The sequence below is a fragment of the Triticum aestivum genome, chromosome 7A, assembly GCF_018294505.1.
Source record: "Triticum aestivum cultivar Chinese Spring chromosome 7A, IWGSC CS RefSeq v2.1, whole genome shotgun sequence".
NCBI classification, from domain to species: domain Eukaryota; kingdom Viridiplantae; phylum Streptophyta; class Magnoliopsida; order Poales; family Poaceae; genus Triticum; species Triticum aestivum.
Genome location: NC_057812.1, coordinates 125661825 through 125685207, shown reverse-complemented (window position 1 = coordinate 125685207; position 23383 = coordinate 125661825). Strand labels below are relative to the sequence as shown.

Here is a 23383-nt window from a genome sequence, read left to right as displayed (position 1 = left end):
GTCGGTGTGAGATACATGTGGCCGTCGGTGTCGGACACTACATCCACGTCCCACAAGTGGCGCGGGCTTCGACGCCCACGTCACTTGTGGGACGTGGATGTAGTGTCTGACACCGACGGCCACATTTATCTCACACCCACGATACTTGCTATTTAGGGTTTCCTCTACAGCTCGGTGACCCTCGACGACCCTTGTTCCCGATAAAAAAAGAGGAAGAAGAAGAAAAAAAGAGGAGAAGAAAGAATAGAGGAGTTCTTACTCCTCTATTCTTTCTTCTCCTCTTTTTTTTCTTCTTCCTCTTCTTTTTTTATCCTTGAAGCGTTGTCGAGGCCACCCCAAACCCTAGAGAAGCAGCCTCGAGGCCACCCCAAACCCTAGAGAAGCAGCGCCGAGGCCACTAATTAATATTAGTTCTACGTTTGCCACTAATATATCCATCTGTCATGTTTGAATAATAATTGCCATGTTGTCAATATTCGTAGAAACTATGGACACCGCCCGAGATGAAGTACAAGAAGAGTTGTTGGGGGACATAATCGCACGAGGAAGTGATGCCGTCTGCTCGTTGTTTCTCAACGACACCGATGGTCTGGAAGCAGCTGGCTATGATTATGATGGCTCCGGTGACCTAATACCGGTGCAAGAAGGAGACCGTGAGGACGGCTCCGGTGACCCAATGCCGGTGTAAGAAGGAGAACGTGATGACGTCTCCGGTGACCGAACCGAGTCCGGCCAGGTATATATATTAGTTAAGCTTCTGCTGACTAGCTAATTGATGCATTCATTATTTTGGTATGTACACATATTAATTAAGTCTTTATTCTTTTTTCTAGCCCTCCGGATCGAGCACAACTTCGGTAAAGAGATGAGGCCCGAAGAAAAAGTTGAGCTCAGATGAAAAGTTTGAGATCATAGCAATCCCGCCCGACGGCCAACCGATTGAACCCCTCCGGACAAAGAGCGCATTTGTTGCTCAGTGCGGGGTTTTGGTTAGGGTCAAGATCCCGATCAGCATCCAGCAATGGTTTAAGCCAGCTATAGAAGACCCTGAGGTGTCTTATGTCAATGATATGCAGAAAAATGATCTTTGGACTGAGCTGAAGTCAAATTTCACCCTACCGCCAGAGGATAATCCAGAGAAGCCAGTTAAAGAGCAATTAATCAAGTCTTTTGCTCTTAAGAGGATGGCAGAACTATTCAGGAGGTGGAAGAAAGATCTGAATAAGTTTGTCAAAAATAATGAGACACCAGAATTCAAGGGCAAATATGAGAAGATCAGAGATCACTGGACCGCATTTGTGGCCCACAAGACATCGGAAAAGAGTAAGAAGATGTCGGCGACAAACAAGCAAAATGCTGCGAAGAAGAAGCATCACCATCGCACGGGGTCAGGTGGCTACCTCGTAGCCCGGCCTAAGTGGGCCAAGACTGAGAATGATCTGGTTGATAAAGGGATCGAACCAGAGACAATTAACTGGCCAGACCGTTGCCGGACTTGGTTCTTCGGGGCTGGCGGAACCTTGGACCCTGTAACAGGGAAGTGCATTTGGACGAACGATCAAATGGACATACCAATCAGGAAGCTTCAGCAGTATATCGAAGCAGCGCAGCAAGGGACGTTCTTTCCAGACAAAGAGAACGACGAGCTCACAATGGCCCTCGGGAATCCTGAGCACCCTCGATGGACACGAGGCACGCCAGGCTCCATTCCGTGGAATGTTGGGTTTCCGGACGCAGGCGGTTACAAATCCCATGAGAGAAGGAAAAAAGTGCAGGAGACCCAAATGCAAGCGCTGCAAGCAAGGGTACAAGCGATAGAGGAACGAGAAGCAAATCGCAGCAAACGTACTGCCGAAGCTTCCCCCGAAGCTACCCCGCTTTCTCAGCATAGAAGCAGCGTGGCTTCCACCGAGCTGCTTCAGCCGGAGCATGCCTTGACGGCTCCTGCCATCTATCCCGTGGATGCTATCACGGAGTCTCAAAATTGCCACCTTATGACGCAATGGATGAATTTGAAGGTCAAGGCGGCTGTTGGCTCTGTTTATCCTACTGAACACGGCGCAACTTTTCACTGCCGACCGATTCCAGAAGGATATGCTAGGGTGATGGTGGATGAAATAACGGAGGGATTTGAGGACCTCTAGCTTGACCACCCTACCGGTGAAGGGGAGACTAGGCTGGGGTCTGCTCTGAAGACTCCATGCCTATGGCGGGAGGAGCTCATCAACCTTCCGAACTGGACGCCTCCGCCTCCTCCTCCTTCTCCTCCTCCGGCAAGTCAGGGCACTCCGCCTCCTCCACTGCCTCCTCCTCCGGCGAGTCAGGGCACTCCGCCTCCTCCACCGCCTCCTCCTCCGGCGAGTGACTATCAGGGCACTCGACCGACTCCTTCTCCAGCGCGTGGCGGCACTCCGCCTCCTTCTCCGCCTGCGCCGACGCGCCTGAGCAGCCAGCCTCCTCCTTCTCCGCCTCGTCAGCAAGGGCGGAAGAGACCTGCCGCCGCTCCGGCTGCTCCGGCGTGTCGTAGTCCTCCTCCTCCGTCTCATAAGCAAGTAAAGAAGACAACCGCTCCGTCTGCTCTGCCGGCGTCTAGCAGTACAGCCAGAGGCGGGAGGAAATACAGATTTGGTCCTTCTCTGAAGACTCCAGAGAAGTTACCATACGAGAGGACCCCGGAGGAGAACGCCGAGATCGCACGAGAAGAAGTGAGGAACTACTTTGAAGGGGTGAAAGCAAAGAAACATCCACCTCCGGAGGAGAAGGTAGATCCGGTGAAAGTGAAGAGCACTCTGGCTGCCCTGACAAAACCACCCAAGTCTCCGCCGAAAGGAAACTATGAGCGCATTATTGGAAAGGAATTTGCCGAAGCGGAGCGGTCGGGAAGTATTGTCAGTGATCAAAGGCTGAAAGAACGACGAGCTGGGAAACAAATTGCCCAGCTCGGCGAACAAGCGAAGAAATCGTGCCCCCCGCTCAAGGTGCCTAGCGACAACGTCGCTAATGATCCAAGGATGGTGCCCGGTTATAGCAATCTTGGCAATTACCTACCCGACGATGTACATTATGATTTCATGGAGGTGTAGATACAAAGATACGAGTACAGGAAGCCTCTCTTCAAAGATGAAAGATCTCTATCAACGATGATGCGAAGATTGCATGATTGGTACTTGAAAATCTGCAGAGACTCTGGGGGAGGAGTACTTTGTATGTGAAAGTTAAAAAGGAGCATGACCTCGTTGGAATTGAACTGTTGTCTGTTCCATTCGAGGAGTTCTTTCAGTTTTTCAATCAATTGGCGCTCGATAAAACAACGATCGCCTGCTACTGTCTGTAAGTAGTACTACTTCTGTCATTAAGTCTCTCTATATAGCTCAGCTCTTTCATTGCATGTATGTATAATCATCCTCAATATATTATGCAGATTGAAGATCGCCGAATTGAAGAAAAGACAAGTCGGTGATATTGGGTTCATTAACACATATCTCATAGATGCAACTCAGGTTAAATTTCATGCCGCAGATACCGAGGCCAACTTGCTACGATCATTGGTAATAAATGAAAACAAAGATATAATACTCTTTCCTTATAACTTCAGGTGAGTGTTACTATCTTGTGCGTATTCGGTTTCCCTTATATATTAGTCAAGGTTATAGTAATGTAATTGATGAGTTATGCATGCGTGTGCAGTTACCACTATATTCTCCTAGAGATTAAGCTTGAGCAGGGACTAGTAACCGTCTTAGACTCAAGACGAAAAGATCCCCAGGACTATGCAGACATGACTCAAATGCTCGAGAAGTAAGTTAAATTGATCATTATCCACCATATCAGCAACTTTGTTCATTTCCTGATATATCAAGTAATTGTTTTCTTTGTCTGCCAAGGTTTGGAAAAAATTCTCCAAAAAAGCTCCAGGACTCCCGAAGAAGCTGCAATTTAGACACCCGAAAGTAAGTACTATAGTAGCATGTTCCGTGCACCTCCTATTGATTCAAGCGCTAGTTTCATCAATACCATTTGGCATTCTTGCTTATCAGTTTGATTAACCTCTATTTCTTGTAAAGTGGTTGTGGCAGGAACAAGGGAATGATTTCTGTGGATACTACGTTTGCGAGTCCATCCGCCACACAACCTGTGAGCGGGGCTACACTGACGAACAATATGAAGTACGTAAATAACAACATTCACAATTTTATTTTATTACCATCATTTGTGTTGAGTTTCATTCATTCATATATATATGTATTAACCCCCTTCTTCAAATTAGATGTTTCGGAAGCGGGATGAACTCCTAGCACCAGCTCGCATGCGAGCAATTCAAGAGGAATTGGCGGCATTCTTTCTTGACCACGGGATCGCTGAAGATGGAGAATACTATGTGGACCATGAGTCCGTATGATTATATTTGTAAGAGATCATTATTGTATATATGTAGCCGATAGTGTCGGATAGATATACGAGAACTTGTTGTTCGACCAATCTCTCAGAGAAGGAGAGGTGGTTGATATCACTTCTCTCTGTATGCATATATGTTCATGACGATCTTCTGTTTCCTTCGTTTGCTTACTAGCTAGCTAGCGTGTCTAGTCCTCTCTATACGTATGTATAGTATGTAGCGTCGACCAAGCACGGACATAAGAGAGGACACTTTTATCTATTAATTATAGCTAGCTAACACAATATATGAAACACCTAAATTAACCCCCCAAAACCCCCAAACCCCCCCCCCCTTTCAAAAAAAAAACAAAAACCCCAGCCACAGAAATGCTGACGCGTGGATGCCTATTGGTCTCGGTTGGTGCCACTAACCGGGACCAAAGGGTCTCCTGCCGGGCTCCATGCACAGGCCACGTGGAGGCCCATCAGTCCCGGTTCTGGATTGAACCGGGACTAAAGGGACAGGGCATTAGTACCGACCCTTTAGTCTCGGTTCAGGAACCGGGACAAAAGGCCCTTTTTCTACCAGTGCACATCTTTATATATATATATATATATATATATATATATATATATATATATAGACAAGGTATTACTTACCTTTGTTCTCATTGAGCTGCCTCTTGGTAAGGCCGAGCTCTTTCTCGGACCGCTCGAGGTCCTGCTTCAGTGCGGCGACCTCCGCAGTCAGTGCGGTAGAGGTTAGCAGCGAAGCCTGCATACGCATACAGACATACTTATATTAGACTCCTGCAGATATTATTTGATCCTCTATTCGGCTTTTCTTTGTGAACACCAAACAGAGCATCAGGGGCTACTGTCTATGCGGTAATATTTTCTTATATCTTAAATACTTACCTCAAAGCCTGTTAGAAGGCTGGCACAGGCTTTAGTCAGTCCGCTCTTGGCGGACTGAACCTTCTTGATCACCGCACTCATAATAGTGTGGTGCTCTTCGTCGATGGAAGCGCCGCGAAGCGCTCCCAGCAGGTTGTCCGGTGCCTCTGGATGGACAGAGGTCACCGGCACGGGCGGCTTGCCCCTCTTGGAAGGGGGCCGCCTGCCGGAGTCCGGAACCACTAGAGGTTCCGGCGTGGTGGTCGGCTGAGGGCCGAACTTGGAGCCCTTGGGAGTCTTGCTCCCTTTGCTCCTGGAGTCCGGAAGGTCGCCTTGAGGCGCCTACAGGACTATCTCCCCCGGCTCGGTGCCCCTTGAGACAATACCTCGACATTGTCCGTAGGGCAAGGAGAGGAGGCGGTTGGAAGGGTATCACTATTCATATCCGACGAGTCCAAGGAACCGTCCGATGAGGATACGTCGATACGGGCTCGGGGCGGACTGCATAATCATATTCGACGTTAGGAGAAGCAGTGCAACAAAAGTATGCTATGAGTTACTCTGGTATCCGAATACTTACGACTTCGTCAGGGGCTTGGCCCTGAGTAGCCACTCGTCTTCGCCGTCGCCGGCGGTGGTGGAACAGTCCGGAAGGAGAGTCCTTCCCTTCTTGGACCCTTCGGCCTCCCCGGTTGGGGCGGCCTTCCTTTTCTTGTCTTCCTCGGCTGGAGGGGGAGAATCTTCATCTTCCTCCTCCTCGTTTTCACGGGAGGAGTGCGTCTCGGAGTTATCGGACGATGTGTCCGATACCACCTGGCACCGGGAACTCTTTCGGGTTCCCGTGGCCTTCTTCTTGGTCTTCTTTGGCACCTAATAAGGAGTCGGACTCCGCATCTTCGTCAGGAGAGCGTCTGCAGGGTCTTCGGGCAGAGGGGTCGAACAATTAATCTGCTCCGATGTCTCCACCCAGTCCTGTCAAAGGCATGGGAGCTCAGAGCCCGCACATGGTTAAGCTATGGGAAATAAATACTCTACCAGATGTACATAACTTACCGGATTCGCAGGGCGCTTCGCGCTTAGCCCGCGGTCCTCGGTAAGAGAAGGGGGACCTCGGCGCCCTTGAACACCACCTTCCAGACGTCCTTATGCATCGTGTCGAAGAGCTCGCCTAGAGTCTGGTGCTGGGCCGGGTCGAACTCCCATAAGTTGAAAGCCTGTTGTTGACACGGGAGGATCTAGCGGAAGAGCATGACCTGGACTATGTTGACAAGCTTAAGTTTCTTGCTTATCATGTTCCGTATACACTTCTGGAGTCCGTCCAGCTCCACCGATGAGCCCCAGGACAGGCCCTTCTCCTTCCAGGAAGTGAGCCGCGTGGGGATTCCGGATCGAAACTCGGGGGGCCGCCACCCAGTTGGTGTCGCGCGGCTCGGTGATGTAGAACCACCCCGATTGCCACCCCTTTATGGTCTCCACGAAGGAGCCCTCGAGCCATGTAACGTTGGGCATTTTGCCCACAATGGCTCCGCCGCATTCCGCTTGTTGGCCGCCTACTACCTTCGGCTTGATATTGAAGGTCTTCAGCCACATGCCGAAGTGGGGCCGGATGCGGAGAAAAGCCTCGCACACGACGATGAACACCGAGATGTTGAGGATGAAATTCGGGGCCAGATCATGAAAGTCCAGTCCATAATAGAATATAAGGCCGCGGATGAATGGATGGAGGGGAAACCCCAGTCCGCGGACGAAGTTGGGGAGGAAAACCACCCTTTCGTAAGGTTCCGGGGTATGGACGATCTGCTCGCGGCTGGCAGCCGGTGCGTGATATCCGCGGCTAAGTATCCGGCCCCACGTAGTTTTTTGATGTGTCCCTCCGCGACGGAGGAGACCATCCACTTGCCTCCCGCTCCGGACATGTTTGGAGAGAGTTGAGGAGAAGGATGTGGACTTGGGCGCTGGAGCTCGAGTGCGCGAGAATGGATGAGCAAGAAGGAAGAAGGCATGGGTAGAAAAAGGTGAAACCTTATCCCTTTATAAGGGCGGACGAAACTATGCCCCCACCAGCCTGGTAAAACTCGCTTATCCCCCAAGCGTCGTAATTGCTGGCGCGGTTGGGTTACCCACGTCCGTATTGATGAGAATCCCGTAATAAGGGGACACGATCTCTGCTTCAACAAGACGTGCCAAGGAAACCGCCTCGCGAACACGCTGAGATAGGTTATGAAAAATGATTCGAATAAAGACCTGGCTGTGGTGTGATGTCACGCTACGGGGTACGTCAGCAGATTAGATTTGTGAAAATAATATTCTCTCTACGGTGGTATGTGGAACTTATTTTGCAGAGCCAGACACGATCCTCGTGTTCAAAATCTTCTATGAAGTATTCGGAGGAGGAACTCGCCTTGCAATGCCGAAGACAATCTGCGCGCCGGACTCGTCGTCATTGAAGTCTAGTTCAGGGGATACCGAGGGAGTCCTGGATTAGGGGGTATCCGGACAGCCGGATTATATCCTTTGGCCGGACTGTTGGACTATGAAGATACAAGATTGAAGATTTCATGCTGTGTCCGGATGGGACTCTCCTTGGTGTGGGAGGCAAGCTTGGCAATACGGATATGTAGATCTCCTTCCTTGTAACCGACTCCGTGTTACCCTAGCCCCCTCCGGTGTCTATATAAATCGGAGGGTTTAGTCCGTAGGACGAATATACAATCATACCATAGGCTAGCTTCTAGGGTTCAGTCTCTCTGATCTCGTGGTAGATCAACTCTTGTACTACTCATATTATCAAGAACAATCAAGCAGGACGTAGGGTTTTACCTCCATCAAGAGGGCCCGAACCTGGGTAAACATCGTGTCCCCTACCTCCCGTTACCATCCGCCTAGACGCACAGTTCGGGACCCCCTACCTGAGATCCGCCGGTTTTGACACCGACAACGGTGGTTGGCGGACGCCCGCGCACGGGTTTTATAGAGCGTGCTGGATGCCGCACGCCAAAACTGCCGCGCGCGTTGCTGCTTTTTCACAGGTGCATAGTTTTTTTAGCACGCCGGAATCCGACGTGTGCTGAAGTGAGCCAACCGAGTTCCCGTGCGCAAAAAGGGCCTTTTTTCCGTTGGAGATGCTCTTAGGCCCAGTTCTTTTGCCAGAATCCGATCCCTACCCAGCTTTTTCCAGAATTTTTGAGTCCCATTTGTTTTACAATCATGTCTAATTAGACCCTAACTAGATATGATTGTAAAATAAATGGGGCTCAAAGATTCTGGGAGAAGCTGGGTAGGGATCGAATTCTAAGAGAATCCTCAGATTCTAGCAAAAGAACTGGACCTAGACCTCCTCCAATGCACTAGTGCTAAGATGAGGTGCTAAACACATTAAAAATCTACCAACTAAAGTCCTGAATGCAAAGATGCTTAGCTTGTTGTTGCTAAGCATCCTTCATTTAATAATTTAGCAACTAAACTTGTCCATGCATTGATGGATTTTTTTCATTTAAGTGTTTTCCTAGGTTCCCGCGCTTGGCATTGTTTTTTCCTAAAGCCACCACACCCGTCTCTTTTTTCTTAATTACCTTGCCACATTATTTTTTTGCATTGGGAGAGGGCTTAGACCGCGATCAGACCGAGGATTTACAAGATTTAGTTATTGAGCTTCTTCCTCTCGTCTTCTCCACGGCCTTGGCCATGGCCTGTGGAGCTCTTCCATCCTGCCCTAATCCTTCCTCCTACCTCATAAAGGACACATCAATAGTCCCATCCTCTACGGCCATGGTGTCAGATGTTGGGCAAGCCGTAGCCCTGGCCTCGGTGGCCGAGGCAACGGCGAGTCAGCCGTGGCCACGTGGCAACGCTGAGCAGGCCGCGGCCATGGCGCATCGTCGATGATGCGGCGCACCGCTTCCGGCTCTACGGTGATGTGGCGGTCTATCTTTGGCATTCAGCTGTCCCGTGGCCGCTTGGATCTGACGCCTGTTTGATTTTCTTTCAGGAGGCTGGACCGTCAGGGAGACGGTGAATCGCTCAACCACGAGACAAGCAGACCCATGGTGCAATCGGATTTCAGTCTACGACCGCCAGTGAGGTGCGAATTTTTCATTGCCTGTTGGGAATTTTGCTCGAATTTCTTGGTAAAACAGTTGCAATCCTCCTCCAATCTGAAACCTTTTAGCCTTTTCCCCCGATTCTATTGAACAAATCAACATGGTCTTACTTGGTTTTCTCTGAGCTGTTCACTTCTGAACACACTTCGAACCAATTTTTTTGCCTGCCCAAACAACGGCACGGCCTACATTGTGAAGGAAAGGATTTGCCCCGATTTAATTCAGCAAATCAACACTGCCTTCCTTTGCTCTTGTTCGAATTGTTCACTTCCAGACAGCATTCCGGCCAAAAGTGAGCTCCCCAACGCATGGCCATTTGCTCTTCTCCATTCGAATAAATTTCTCTCTGAACGAATGGACTTTAATTTAGCAAACCAACATGTTTTATACTTGCTTTCCTTCGAATTGTTCACCCCCGAACAGCGCACGACCTACATTGTGAAAATCTGGGCTCTCTCACTACCCAACCGAGTGCCATCTGGGCCTAACTAAGCCCTGTCAGGCTTCTTGGGCGCATGGAATTCCGACGCACTCCGGCGACTGTATTTCTCGGCCCATCGCGCACCGGAATTTCTAGCTCGGCAATCCGTTGGCGTAATCGCTCGCCCCTTCTTCCCGCCTCCCTCGCCACCGGATACAAAGCTAGCCAAGGTTCCCGTCGCCCAGCATTTGCAACCTGCCCTCTCCCCTTCAGGCCACCGCCTTACCCGCAGCCCTCCTCCTGCCCTCCCCCTCCCACCGCTGCCCCCCTCCTGCCCCGACCGCCGCCGGTGTCAACATGGACCCGGAGGACATGGTTGATCGGGACCGGTCCGAGATCGAGAGCTCCCGCGCCGACGAGCTCAACGGGCTCGCGCTGCTCTTCATTCTCGGGTAACGAGGGTTTCGTCGCTTGCTCTTGGTTTCTTTCCTCATCTCCAGGTTGCTTACCTCGTTCTTGTCCCCGTATCGATCGTGCTACTCAGGGCGTCGGGCGGCGGCGCGGTGGGCCGAGTTCTTGGGGCCGCCTGGCGCGCCAGGCTGCCTGCCGTCGTACCGGCCACAAGGGCCGTCCGAAGCGCCGCGAGAGCAGCCAAGACGCCCACGACACCTCCCGCCGCACCCCGGGCGGGTTCTGCTGCCCCATCGGCTGGTGCGAGACCAGCGACGACGGGCGCCGCCCCTGCCTCTGCACCCCCGGCGGGCTCTGCTACCCCACCGGCTGTCCCTTTCTTGGTACTAGTCTGCAAACCCGCAAGTTTTCGCTCATGTTATCTGCTTCACATTGGCGTTTCGTAGACGATATTCCTGTTGATGTTGCGGATTCATCCTTGGATTTAGAGTTGCACATTGTAGAAATCTTTGTTCAGGCTGATGTCGTCTTGCTAGGAGTAACGAAATTGTGTCCAAGATTAAATCACGCTCCATATGAAATGTCACCGGGGCTCTGATTGCTCAAATAGTAGTAGGTATCAAATAGCACTGACACTGCTCAGAGCATCCTGGATGGTTTAGCATTGTCATATCAGTGTGGTCATGTTCAGTTTATGTTTTGCCTGGATTCTTGATGTTGCTTGTCTCGTAACTAGAATTCTGCCAAAAAAAAAGTGAAACAGAACTTGCTCTGCTTGGCTTGGTTTCTCGGATAATGAGGATTATTTTCTGACCCGGCATTTAATTATTATCATGTTTTTCAATCCTGTTGTCACTTATTGACTGTCCAAGCTGTTTGCTTAAGTTTCTGACTGCTTTTCAATCTTGTTGTCATTTGTTGAATGTACAAACTGTTTGCTTAACTTTCTGACTGGGCTTTTCAATCTTATTGTCATTTGTTGACTGTCCAAACTGTTTGCTTAAGTTTCTGACTGTGCTTTTACCATCCTGTTGTCTGTTTGCTTAAGTTTCTGACTGTGAATTACAATCCTGTTGTCATATGCTGGATATTATCTTGTAATTCATGGTTTCATGTTGTTGATACTAATAGAATGCGTAATTGGCTTTAGGATCCTGTGAAAGCAGTTAATGATGCTATCTCGAAGGTGGAAACTCCTGTTTTCTTTCCTTCCAGGATTGCCAACACGTACATTGAGATCGTAAAATTACTATCTCATGGTGGATGGTCTGTATATCTTCTGGATAAGTATGCTGAAAAAGGGTGTTCAGACGTTTGCCCTTTCACAGGTAACCTGTCCTCCTTAGTTTGTTCTATTGTATGTTTATATGCGACTTCTAACGTGTTGATGCACAGGTAATGGTGAGTTCTCCCCAGTGCCTGTCCAGAAGCCAGCAGTGGCTGTCCAGTTGCCTGCTGAGGTGGATGAGAAGCATCATTCGGTGGGAGATAAGGGGGATGCAGAGGGAGTTGCTGTCCAGGTGCCCGACAAGGTAAATGAGAAGCATCATTCAGAGGGAGACAAGGAGGATTCAGAGGGAGGTGAGAAGCAGCCTGCAGATGGAGACTATGCTTGCTTTTTTCATGAGATCGGCAAAAAGGCGTATGGTATGTTCTGACTTCAGTAATTATCTGTTGTCTGATGTTGTGGTTTGAGACATCTGTTTACTTATATATATTATTTGTTTCTATCCTCTTTGCAGATTTGCTGTACCAGGACTATAACACAGGTCTGAAGATGGTATCTGACTGTAAGGTGCTTGACACCGCTGTGAGTTCGTTTGTTCAACTTCCTTTTTGCGCTGAGTAATTTTGCTTGTGCCTGTTGACTCGTTTTGGTGCGTAAAATGTTTACTGTCTGCTGTTCATTTGGTGGGTCTTTTCTTGATAACTACTGAGCTGGCACGTCGGTCATCATATATAAAATTTTCAATCTGTTATAGTTTACTTCATCTTGTAGGTTCTTTTGTCTGATGGCTCTGAGCAAGTTGGAAAAGCATCTTTGGGATTTGAGTTGTCATCTGATACAAAGGCAAGTTGCTTTTTGTTGCCCCCCTCTCCCTTCTCTCTATCTTAGATGGTTGATTGTCAAACTCATTTGTTTTTTTATATCTTCAGCTTATCAAACTTACACTTGATGATGTGTTGAGGCCTGGTTTGAAGGGACTTCTGTCTATTCCCGTCTCCTCCCAGAGCTCATCGAAGGTACCGACTCTCTGTAGGTGGCTGTGTATGAACGGTGGTGATTTCCTGCCGTGTAGATAATCAGGTTTTTTCCGTTAATTTAGGTGGACCTTCAGTATCGTCATCTCGGTGCTTGTATAACCGGAAGTTCTGAGCTTCAGGGATCGCCAATTGTTTCGTTTTCTGCTATGATTGGCACGAAAAGCATTGCTTTAGGTGCTGATGTTTCGGTCATCACAAAGTCCCTCGATGCTTTGGGCGCGGTTGGTTCCCTTGAAACCCAGCTCCTGCGATTTCCTAAGTACACCTGTGGTTTGGTTCTATCGGAAGGAGACGTGGGTGCTTCTTTCACAATGTGAGCCAGTTATCTGTGGCTTTTCTGCACAACTTATACACGAGCATTGCATTTTAGTGACACTAACATTACCAAATTTCAATGCTAGGGAAAATGCCGACGTTCTCACAGCAACTTATCATCAGAAGTTAGACGAGACGACGTCCATCGCTGCCAAGGTGCAGCGTGTTCTGTCTTCCAACGACAGCACTCTTACGGCGGGTTTTTCTCATTCTCTGGATCCGAACACAACGGTGAAGGCCAAGCTTGGCAGTGATGGAGCGGTGAGCGTCCTGCTCCGGTACGGCCCCAAGCCCAAGCGCTACGTCGCCTTCTCCGCCGAGTCCAATTCCCAAGCGCCTCAAAAGGATACCAAGTTTGGTCTGTGTGTCGCGCTAGGGGCGTGAGTGCGTGCCCTCACTAGTTTAGGTCATTGATTTTTGGTGGTAGCATGTGATACAGTATGTGCTGGTGGATGAAGTCTCATGAGCTGCTACTCATGCGTTGATTTCTGGTCTCTTATGATGTTGAATTGCCTGTAATGTTCATCGGCTGAATACTGCAATTCATCTTGGTAAGGCCAGATTTTGTCAATAGATATGCATCGTGTTGCAAGATCCTTTCATCTTTCTTTTTTTTCCCTCATTGCTTGCGCTGTTTTCAAGATTAGTATTTTCCGGATAAACCTTGAAATGTTCCAGCATGGTTGTGTAGAACGGCTTTCCCTGGTAGATTTCTTTTGACGGCAGCAACTTTTGTGCTGTTGTAGTTCAACGCTAAAGCTTCTTTATGTGTATTTCTTATATTCAGAAAGCGGCTGTTGGACCGCTGGTTGATCAGCATCAATTCAATTCAATTGCTCCAGCAATTTTACAATCAAAATAAGGTCCTGAGCCTCGCCCTGCTCCTCTTCCACACAACCATAAGTTGTCGCGGCCCCTCGCAGCACACTGCTGGGTCTTTTCAGCCACACCTGCCACAACAAAGGGATTTACTTGGAATGCTTTTTTAGGGGTATTTACTTGGAATACTTACGGCCAATTCTTTTGGCGGCTTATTTTATAAGCCGCCTCCTCCCCAACTTTTTCTATAAGCTGTCTCCCTCATTTATTGGGGCTTCTGAACTAGTTATGGGATAACTAATATAGAAGCCTCAAAAAAAATCAGCCGTCAGCACTTCGGTTTTACGGTTGCTAGCACCGGCCTGTTGACTGGCGTTGTATAGGTCACTTCTAATTAAGGAAGTTGGACGGCGTTGTGTAAGGCCAGGAACCTCCTATATTTGCGTCATTTAGGAGCCCGCCTACTAGCGCGACTGGGCCCAAAAAGTGCAAGCAAAGGCCAGGCTCCATAGAGCCCTTTATTTTTTTCAGAGAAAATACTTTTTCTATACCTAAACAAAATTCTGAAAAAAGTATACATGTAGATTTATAGTTGTAGTATACATGTATAAAATTTCATGAACATACATATTCATACATGATCTACACAAAAAGACAAATACACAGATTAAAATAGGCTTTTTCTTTGTTGTACCTGGGTCAGATATATTGTCAAATTAGTTGATAAAATTTATGCAAACTTGAAGAATATACATATGTATTTTTAGAAAAAAAATGACATTTTGGGAACTTCTAAATATATTTTGATTCTTTTTTGAAAAATGAGCTCCATGGAGCCTGGTCATTGCAACACCACTCTGGACTGGGCTGTCCTAGTAGGGCGAAGCGAGTTGGGTGTGTGCGACATAAAACAATAGCCACTACAACTACTGACTGCTAATACCCCTCCAAAAAAAAAACTTACTGACTGCTAGTGACCAATTGAAGCGTGAAATATTTAAGACCATTAAAGCGTCAAAATTTGAAACATTTCCTAAACATTGTAGAAAATTTCAAAATGCCGAATACTTTAAAGCACAAAGAATATTATAAATTATAAAACAAATATGAAAATGTGAACATTTTTTGAAAAACACAAACAATTTATGCATACATGAACAATTTCTAAACATTTGAACATTTTATGAAAAACAAGAACAATTTTCAGATTCTTAAATTTTCTCGAAACCATGAACAATTTTGAAATTCTCAGATATTTTTTCAATTGTGAACAAAGTTTGAAAATCAAGATCTTTTATAAATTCCAAAATAACTTGAAACCACAGAAGTTTTATAAATCCCATTTTTTATAATTTTGAACAAATTTAGAAAAATAAGAACATTTTAAGAAATTATAAACAATTTTTGAAAACATGAATATTTTTAAAATCCTGAATTGTTTTTGAAATGAAATCTTTTTCTAAATTGGCGAACAAGTTTTGAAAAAGATAACATTTTTTAAATTACGAATTCAATTTTTTTAAACTTGAATTCAAATTGGAAAAAGAATATAAACTTGAAAAGGGAAAAGAAAAGAAAAAAAGGAAAAAGAAGAAGAAAATACAAGGGAAAAAAGCCAAAAAAAAACAGTTAAAATGAGTGAACAAAACTGGGATCTAGTAGCACGTTAATGCTGATAAAAATGGGACACCTCATGTCATTCGCTCGCACTTCTCCCTGTGTGTTTTAGCAACAGTTTATTGTAGTAAGTGTCATATAGGATATTTCATAAGTCCACTCCTACTGTTGAGGTAATTATTGTAACACGTTGTCCTCCAAACGCAACCGCAACCCACAAACCACAACCCTTAGGCCCAACTACAACGGGCCGAACTAAACGGACACGAAATGTGTCCGTTTAGGTGGCCGAACGGACAAGCTTCGGGTCCATGTCCACCCTTCCCTGTTCAGTATGTCCAACGGGGCTACTTATCATTTTTGTCATTCTATAAAATCCCAATTGAAATGAATAAAATATTGCACATGTTTAAACAAATAATTCACATAGTTTATAATCGAATAAATAAAAATCTCATAGTTTACAACCAAATGAATTTAAAATTGTAGAAAATAAATTGGAAGAAAATGAGAAGATATGACTATTTGTTTCCTATGTGAGTCCTCGATGCTCAACCGAATCCAAGAAAACTAATGATTTTTATCTCACAAGATGTATTAAATGAGAGTACTTTTAGATACAACTCTAAAATATAATCACATAGTTGAAATTGTATCCAAACACACATTTAATGTCTATGATATAGCTTAAGATATAGGCCAGAGAAATGCCTAAAGAGATGAGAGCCAGTTGCTAGATCTATCTTTCTATGATAACCCATAAGTATAAGGGATCACAACAGTTTTCGAGAGTAGGGTATTCAACCCAAATTTATTGATTCGACACAAGGGGAGCCAAAGAAAAATTCTCAAGTATTAGCAGCTGAGTTGTCAATTCAACCACACCTAGAAACTTAGTATCTGCAGCAAAGTGTTTAGTAGCAAAGTAATATGATAGTAGTGGTAACGATAGCAAAATGTAATGATAGCAAAGTAATGTTTTTGGTATTTTGTAGTGATGATAGCAATAGCAACGGAAAAGTAAATAAGCGAAGAACAATATATGAAAAGCTCGTAGACAATGGATCAGTGATAGAGAATTATGCCGTATGCGGTTCATCATGTAACAGTCATAACCTAAGGTGACACAGAACTAGCTCCAATTCATCAATATAATATAGGCATGTATTCCGAATATAGTCATACGTGCTTATGGAAAAGAACTTGCATGACATCTTTTGTCCTACCCTCCCGTGGCAGCGGGGTCCTAGCGGAAACTAAAGGATATTAAGGCCTCCTTTTAATAGAGTACCGGACCAAAGCATTAACACATAGTGAATACATGAACTCCTCAAACTACGGTCATCACCGGTAAGTATCCCGATTATTGTCACTTCGGGGTTAACGGATCATAACACATAATAAGTGACTATAGACTTGCAAGATAGGATCAAGAACTCTCATATATTGATGAAAACATAATAGGTTCAGATCTGAAATCATGGCACTCGGGCCCTAGTGACAAGCATTAAGCATAGCAAAGTCATAGCAATATGGAGGATGGTTGATGATGAAGATGGCGACGGATTCCCCTCTCCGGAGCCCCGAACGGACTCTAGATTAGCCCTCTCGAGGGGTTTTAGGGCTTGGCGGCGGCTCCGTTTCATAAAGCGCGATGAATCCTTCTCCCTGATTTTTTTTCTCCCCGAAAGAAAATATATAGAGTTGGAGTTGAGGTCAAAGGAGCTCCAGGGGGCCCACGAGATAGGGGGGCGCGCCTCCCACCCTCGTGGCTAGGGTGTGGGCTCCCTGGTCTTCATCTTTTGTAAGGATTTTTTATTATTTTCAAATAAACGTTCCGTGAAGTTTCAGGTCATTCCGAGAACTTTTGTTTCTGCACATAAATAACACCATGGCAATTCTGCTGAAAACAACGTCAGTCCGGGTTAGTTCCATTAAAATCATGCAAATTAGAGTTCAAAACAAGGACAAAAGTGTTTGGAAAAGTAGATACGTCGGAGACGTATCATTCTACCACATAATCATAGTCAATCTAAGAGCACATCCATAAAATAATTGATGGATCTACATACTATGTCATTAGTGCTTTAACCCATGAGTCTGTCGGCGTAAATAGTAAAATCAAATAAAGTAGCAAAACAATCTTTAAAAATCTGCTTTTTTTGGCATCAAGGTGGTGCTTCTTGAGTACCGGTCTCGAGCTTAGGGGGTAAAAACCTTAGGCCTTACCTGGGTGGACCTGGCAATGGGATGTTTTTGCATCGTTACCTTGTTAAAGACATTGCTCAGATATGCGCGGACTCGTTCTTCAGGGTGAAAACCTAGAATTAGCCTCTTGTGGCTTGATCGTGTGATCATGACGCTTGAGCACCGTTCCCTTTATGAAGGCACTGTTGTTGAAGACCATCATTGTCCTTGTGATGTCAAGAGATGGTTGGTGCTGATATGGTCATTGTTGTAGTTTGCCGACCGCCGTTTGGGTCATTTTGGAGACTTTTTTTCCTCGCTTAGAGCAGATTAGAAAAAATAGCAAAAATATGATGAAAGATATTTAAATGTCCATAGTATGTCGGAAAGACAAGATTTTGAGTTGAAGTCACATTTTTTTTCTTTGTTATTTGTGCCTTTTACAAAAAAATTGGTCTCACATGAAAGTAGTGTATTTGTTTAATTATGATAGATCCCACATATGAGTAAATTATATTTGTTTATATATCTCTTGAAAGGTTGCTAGTTCCACATGTGAGGATGCGTGTATTTGTTTATTTGGAAACAATGTTGGACCCATATGTGAACTAGCCAACAACTTTAATATTTATAAGTAGAAAAGAAATTTGAGGAGTTAAAAACCGCAAACCTAATCGAACTCTCAAACTTAGGTGCTCAAATGAACTAGAGCCCACATGAAAGCCTCTCTCCCTCATCTTCTTCCTTCTTCCTTCTTCTTTCTTTCACGCGACCAACTACGACTTTTTGGCATTAGATGATTATTCACATGAGCTGGCTAGTACATAGGATAGATGGTCTGCAAAAGTGATTTTACAAAGTCTCGCCATGCGAGATGTAAGCGGTGCGACAAAGTAGTCGACAAAGTAATTGTAATTCAACTTCCATGGGCCATGGCTTGGGTGCTTCCTCATCTGAATGGGTTCTTCCCCTCATCATTCTCCTAGTGGTGCGATGTCATCGTCTCGTACGTAAGAAATCATCGGAATCGACGATGGCGACCGACGACCACTCTTTATGTATGTTTCTTCGTATGCATTGAATTTTTCCTCTCCGTAGGTGTCCTCCACACGTGCTGCAACTTTTCTTGTGGCCGAGGACGATGGGAGGAGTGTCGCCTGGCTAGGGATGACGTGGGGGAGCGCCACCGTGGCCGGAGTAAGTGTAAGCGGCGAACACGATGATTAAATTTTCCAGGAGTTAAAGCGGATAAGGGATTGGCTAGGTCTGCTTTACCTCCTCACAACTTTTTTTAAATAGTTAACCGGTTTAGAGGGATCGGCTAGAGATGGTCTTAGGCAGAATTTTGGTCTTGTATGACTTTGCCCCTTATTGATGTATTTTTTGTGTGTGTGCTGGTTGACTGTGTGCATCTTAACTATACAGAAAGGTTAGGTGTGTGCTCATTGTGTTTGTATTTGATGTTGTATTTTGAGTCAATAAGATCCATCTTTTATCAAAGGATGTTTGTCAGACTAGTTTTGTGTGTATAAGTAAAACCCCCGTTGTATGCAGATCAATCAAACAATCAAGCATGGAGAGATGAGAAAACAACAAACATACTCTAAACAGGTTCTCCATGTAAAGAAATATAAGAGCGTTTAGATCACTAAAGAGGGAGTATCTGCTTGTTGATGAAATCAACAGTTAGCTACTTTGTCAATCAGCCAAAACTTGTACTAGATACAATGGTGAGTTAACTGCTTACTTGTCCCAAGGAAATGGCCAATACGCACACAACATGCAACACATAAGAAACATGACACGCAGGCGAATCTTAAAAGCATACAAAGACTAGAAAGCTTGTCACTCAAACATGACAAACATTTTTGTGATATAGCGATCAAAGATCGTCCAGTTAGACCAAATACTAATAACTTGATACTCATGCTGCGAAGCTAGTCAATATCCAACTTTGTTTCTCTAAAATAAAAGATGTCGACGCTATTGCTCCTGCTGGCTACCTGGGGATTGTTCTCCTTGTGCTTTTACTTGTTTGCCCAAGTGAAACAAAGTACCCATAATCCTGCGTGAACGCGAAAAGGGTCGGCCCCGCGACATGAGAGAAACTGCGGACCGCGACATGAGCACGCCCGCGACGGGCGACCGCGCGGCGCCGCTGCCGGGCTGATCTCCTTCCTCCAACTTCCCCTGCCTCCAGCGGCCCCGGATCTGGAAGCTCCGCCCCGTGCGCTCGCCGCCCGTCCCAGCTTTGCTGCTCGTCGTGCCCGAGCAGCCCGTGTGGAAGCTGCGGGAAGCCGCGTCCGCGGCGGCCCCATGTCCGCGACGACTGCGCCGTCATCTTCGTCCGCTTCGGCCCCGTCGCTCACCGCCCCTGCTCTGGCCGCCGCGCTCGCCGCGGCCTTCCTCACCGGACGCAAGGCTGGCCCGGCCGTGCAGGGGCGCCTCGTCTCTGCGCCGACCAACCAACCTCCGCCGCCCGTCGCCCCCGTCCACCTTGTCGCGGCCCCCGCGCCCTTCCACCAGACCCCACCGGCGACGGCCACGCTGCCAGCGCCTCCGACCCCGCGCCCGCGGCCACTGCCTCCTGCCTGTCGGCTCCGGTTGGAGAACGGCGGCCGACAGGTCTCCCGCCCGCGTTCCCCGAAGGCTGCAGCGGCTTCCGCTCCGGCTGCAGCGGCGAGCTCTTTGGCCCAGCCGTCCGTCACCCCCGCCTGCTTTGCTGGTGCCGCCTTCGACCATCTGCTGAAGCCACCGGCGACAAGCCCCATCGGTTCCCCACCGCTCGATCCAGATCAGGCGGATCTGGATCCCGTCTCTCGACCGGCTCCGGCTGTGCTGGGCTCAACGCATGTCTCCCGTTGCTCCATCATCCATGGCGAGGGGGGAGTGGCGGCTTCTCTGGACGCAGCTTCAGCTCCTCTCGCCTCTGTTGCGAGCGAAGGGCTCGTCGTTCAGGCGCCTCCGGTGCGTCCGGGCTGGGGAAATTGGCGAGGATGTTTCGACCGGGTGGCGGCGTCAACAGTTCCTATGGCTCCATGCGAGAATGCTTTGGGAGGTTGGCAGCTCGTCTCGAGAGGGCGCCGCTCGGCTCCTGCTGCTTTTCGTCGCCTTGCTGTCAATGTGCGGAGTCCCCCTCCGGCATGGCTGAGAGACAGGTGTTTTCGGTGCCTCTGTCGAGGTCACCGAGCATACTCTTGTAGGGATCCAATTCGATGCACGGATTGTCTTCGATCCGGCCACATCGCCCGCTTCTGCCGTGCTGAGAAGCATGCCCATGCTTCACCACTCCAATGTCCTGCTCCATCACCTGCATCCATCGATGATGTCTCCATGACAAATATGCAGTTCCAACCTATCTCGACTGAGCAAGTTGGGTTGGCGGAGGAGACCGAGCTGCTTCGCATCGAGCTTCGTGATTGCCTAGTGCGAGCCGGGAATGTTTTGGGGAGGGCGGAGGCCGCTCTCGCCAAACTAGAGGTGGTGCCGGATGTGTCTTCGCTGCCTGAGCTTCAGATTGGGGTTGTGCCCGATGTGTCCTTGCTGCCCGAGATTCAGGTTGGTTCTGTCGATGGGAAAGCATGCATGTATGGAGATCTCTCCCCTCGTGCTACATCCTGTCGGTTGCCGTTGCCTGCCGTGCCGATTACTTCTGGGAGTGAAGTTGTTGTCGAGGTCGTGGCTCCGGTGCTGCAGATTATGCCTGAGCTTCAGAAGGTTTGTGGGGAGCCTACTTCGCCTATTTCGATGGTGCTTCCTAAGGAGATGGGGCCGCTTGGAGGGAACTTGGTGATGTCGATTGCGACCTCTCCGCCGTCGTTGGAGCCCATTCAGACGCCCGACTTTGTGGACTGTGGAGGTTTGGCTGCTACTATTGCTCTCTCACCTGAGGTTGTTGACCAGGTGGCGTCTGCAGGTGATGAGGTAGGTGCTTTGGCACCTAATTCCGAGGTGATGAAGCCCATCCGGTCGCCCATCTTTGACCGTGATGCTATGATGGCACGTATTGACGAGGTAGTCTTTCTGAAAAAGCTTGGCCGCTTGCTCGCCTCCTTGGAGGTAGCTTCTCCTGGGTCTGGCAAGGCGATTGCTTGCCTCCTAGCGGAGGAGGTTTCTACGGGCAAAATAAAGAAGGTGAAGAAGGCTCTCCGGATCATAGGCAAGAAGAGTGGTGTCATTGGTAAGGCGTCAGCGGCTGCTTAATGGAGGATACTCAGTCCCATTGTCCTCCATCTCCGTGGATTTGGTGGCGTTTAATGTATGCAACCTTGGTTTTGTTGGGGGTTTCTTTGAGGTATAGAAGTGTGAGGGTTCATGATTGTTACATGTTATGTGTATTCGTCGGGTTGATAGTGGGGTTATGGAGTTTGGTTCTTAGCGAGTAGCCCGCATGTGGTCTATATGTATCGGTTTTCGCCCGGTTTTCCGTTAATTAACTGGGCAATTCTCTTCTTCTTAATTAATCGATGAGGCAAATCTTTTGCCTCCGTTTCGAAAAAAAAGTACCCATAATCATATAACCAAGACACCATCTCCCCGCCGTACTCACGTAATTACTGAAGGTTGTTGCTCGATGACATGATCGCCTGCATATCAAAGAGAGAGAGAGATAGATAGATAGATAGATAGATAGATAGATAGATAGAGAGTAAAAGTTAGAAACCAAAATTAGAAGGAGAGCGTGTATAACAGCTGGAGAGGGAGTGAGAGAGAGGTGTGCGAGTTTACCAGTGAGGATCATTTGGTCTAGGCTTGACTTGGTGAGAAAGATACTCAAGCAGCTGACCGTTCTCTAAGCCTGTCGACCCACCAACAACATAGTTACGTTCACAGTGAGCGATCAGATCATACAGCTCCTCTTTCCTTGTTTTGATTTTCTCCACGAGACTCGCAGCATCTTTCGTCTCATCAGCGGTGAGCTGCTGCAGCGGGTTTCGCAAAAGTACATCATGAGTTAAAAGAATCCGTGGTTTCCTTGATTTGCAAACAAATTAAAGGCCGGGGAAGCTGGTTTGCTACTCGTTTTGAGTGGCTAGCGTACCCTGATGCGCACCATCCTTGCGCGCCGAACCGCCGGCTGAAGCGCGCAACCAGCGAGTCTCCTCGCCGCGTTGCTTATTAGCGTGGCCGCCATCGCCGGTTTCGCTCCCTTCCGATCCTCGCCTCACCAATCGACTTCTCTTTCCTGGGATCCTCGCCTCGCCTCCTGTCCGTATTTATGGATTCGGTGTGCTGATTTCCGAGTCAGCGAAGAGCACCTCCTCCGTTTCCTTCTCCTACCTTCCGGTTTCTATCTGCTTCCGCATCCGAATTCCTTTCATATTTCCTTCAGGTTTTATGTAGAATAGAAAATCATTTCTATTTTTTTAGACGTAGAAAATCCTTTTCAGTTCTAGTGAGCTACGTTAGCAGGCCTGGCCCATATGCTTCTGATGTCTCGAGCAAAAATGACCCAATCCCACCAAGCCCAGTTTTTTGTGCCTAATTTATTTTCGCTCACCAAAAAAAAGTGTTGCTAAAAATATATCTAAGAAACAACTTAAATAAATGTCGACACATCATGCCAGAGCATCCCCAATAAATCCCCATACAAAACTCCCCCTGTAAATGGTTATACAGAGTGCCCAATAATTTAGGAGAGGTTTGCAAGCGTGGTCCTTTAGCAGTCCCTTATACATCTTCCTTAATAATATATGCCCTTTTCGTTTCCTCTTTAAACTAGCATACAAGTACATGTGCATGTCTATTCTAGCAACACAACAATTTAAATAATGTTATTTTTGACACACATATTTGAACATAATTTCAAAACCATAGTTTATGAAATTAGTTTCAAAATTCAAATTGAAAACTAAAAAATCTGGTAAATGGTTCAAAGTAGACATAACAAATGCTCCAAACATGAAAATCAAACATGCAACATATAATTCACCTAAACAAGGCATCAAACATAAAGCATAAACATGAAGATCAA

At 47.1% G+C, this 23383-nt stretch overlaps 2 protein-coding genes across 3 annotated transcripts; one reads left to right on the top strand and one right to left on the bottom strand.

Moving 5' to 3' along the window:
* Positions 1-9387: 9387 nt before the first annotated feature.
* LOC123150715 (uncharacterized) lies at positions 9388-13350 on the top strand. Of its 2 annotated transcripts, none has more exons than XM_044570551.1 (9): positions 9388-10247; positions 10340-10589; positions 11357-11534; positions 11602-11853; positions 11949-12001; positions 12206-12277; positions 12364-12450; positions 12534-12784; positions 12873-13350. In XM_044570551.1, exons 1-9 carry the CDS (start codon positions 10153-10155, stop codon positions 13168-13170), a joined length of 1536 nt encoding a protein of 511 aa, XP_044426486.1. In that variant the 5' UTR covers positions 9388-10152; the 3' UTR covers positions 13171-13350. The 2 variants fall into 2 exon arrangements, with proteins under 2 accessions (XP_044426486.1, XP_044426485.1); XM_044570550.1 differs by having other exon boundaries at positions 9391-10247; positions 11949-12016; positions 12873-13348.
* Positions 13351-21857: 8507 nt separating this feature from the next.
* Positions 21858-22585, bottom strand: LOC123154274 (uncharacterized). Its single transcript, XM_044573044.1, has 3 exons — positions 22451-22585; positions 22138-22331; positions 21858-21995 (listed from the first exon to the last, which is right to left on the bottom strand). Exons 1-3 carry the CDS (start codon positions 22541-22543, stop codon positions 21869-21871), a joined length of 414 nt encoding a protein of 137 aa, XP_044428979.1. The 5' UTR covers positions 22544-22585; the 3' UTR covers positions 21858-21868.
* Positions 22586-23383: the final 798 nt, after the last annotated feature.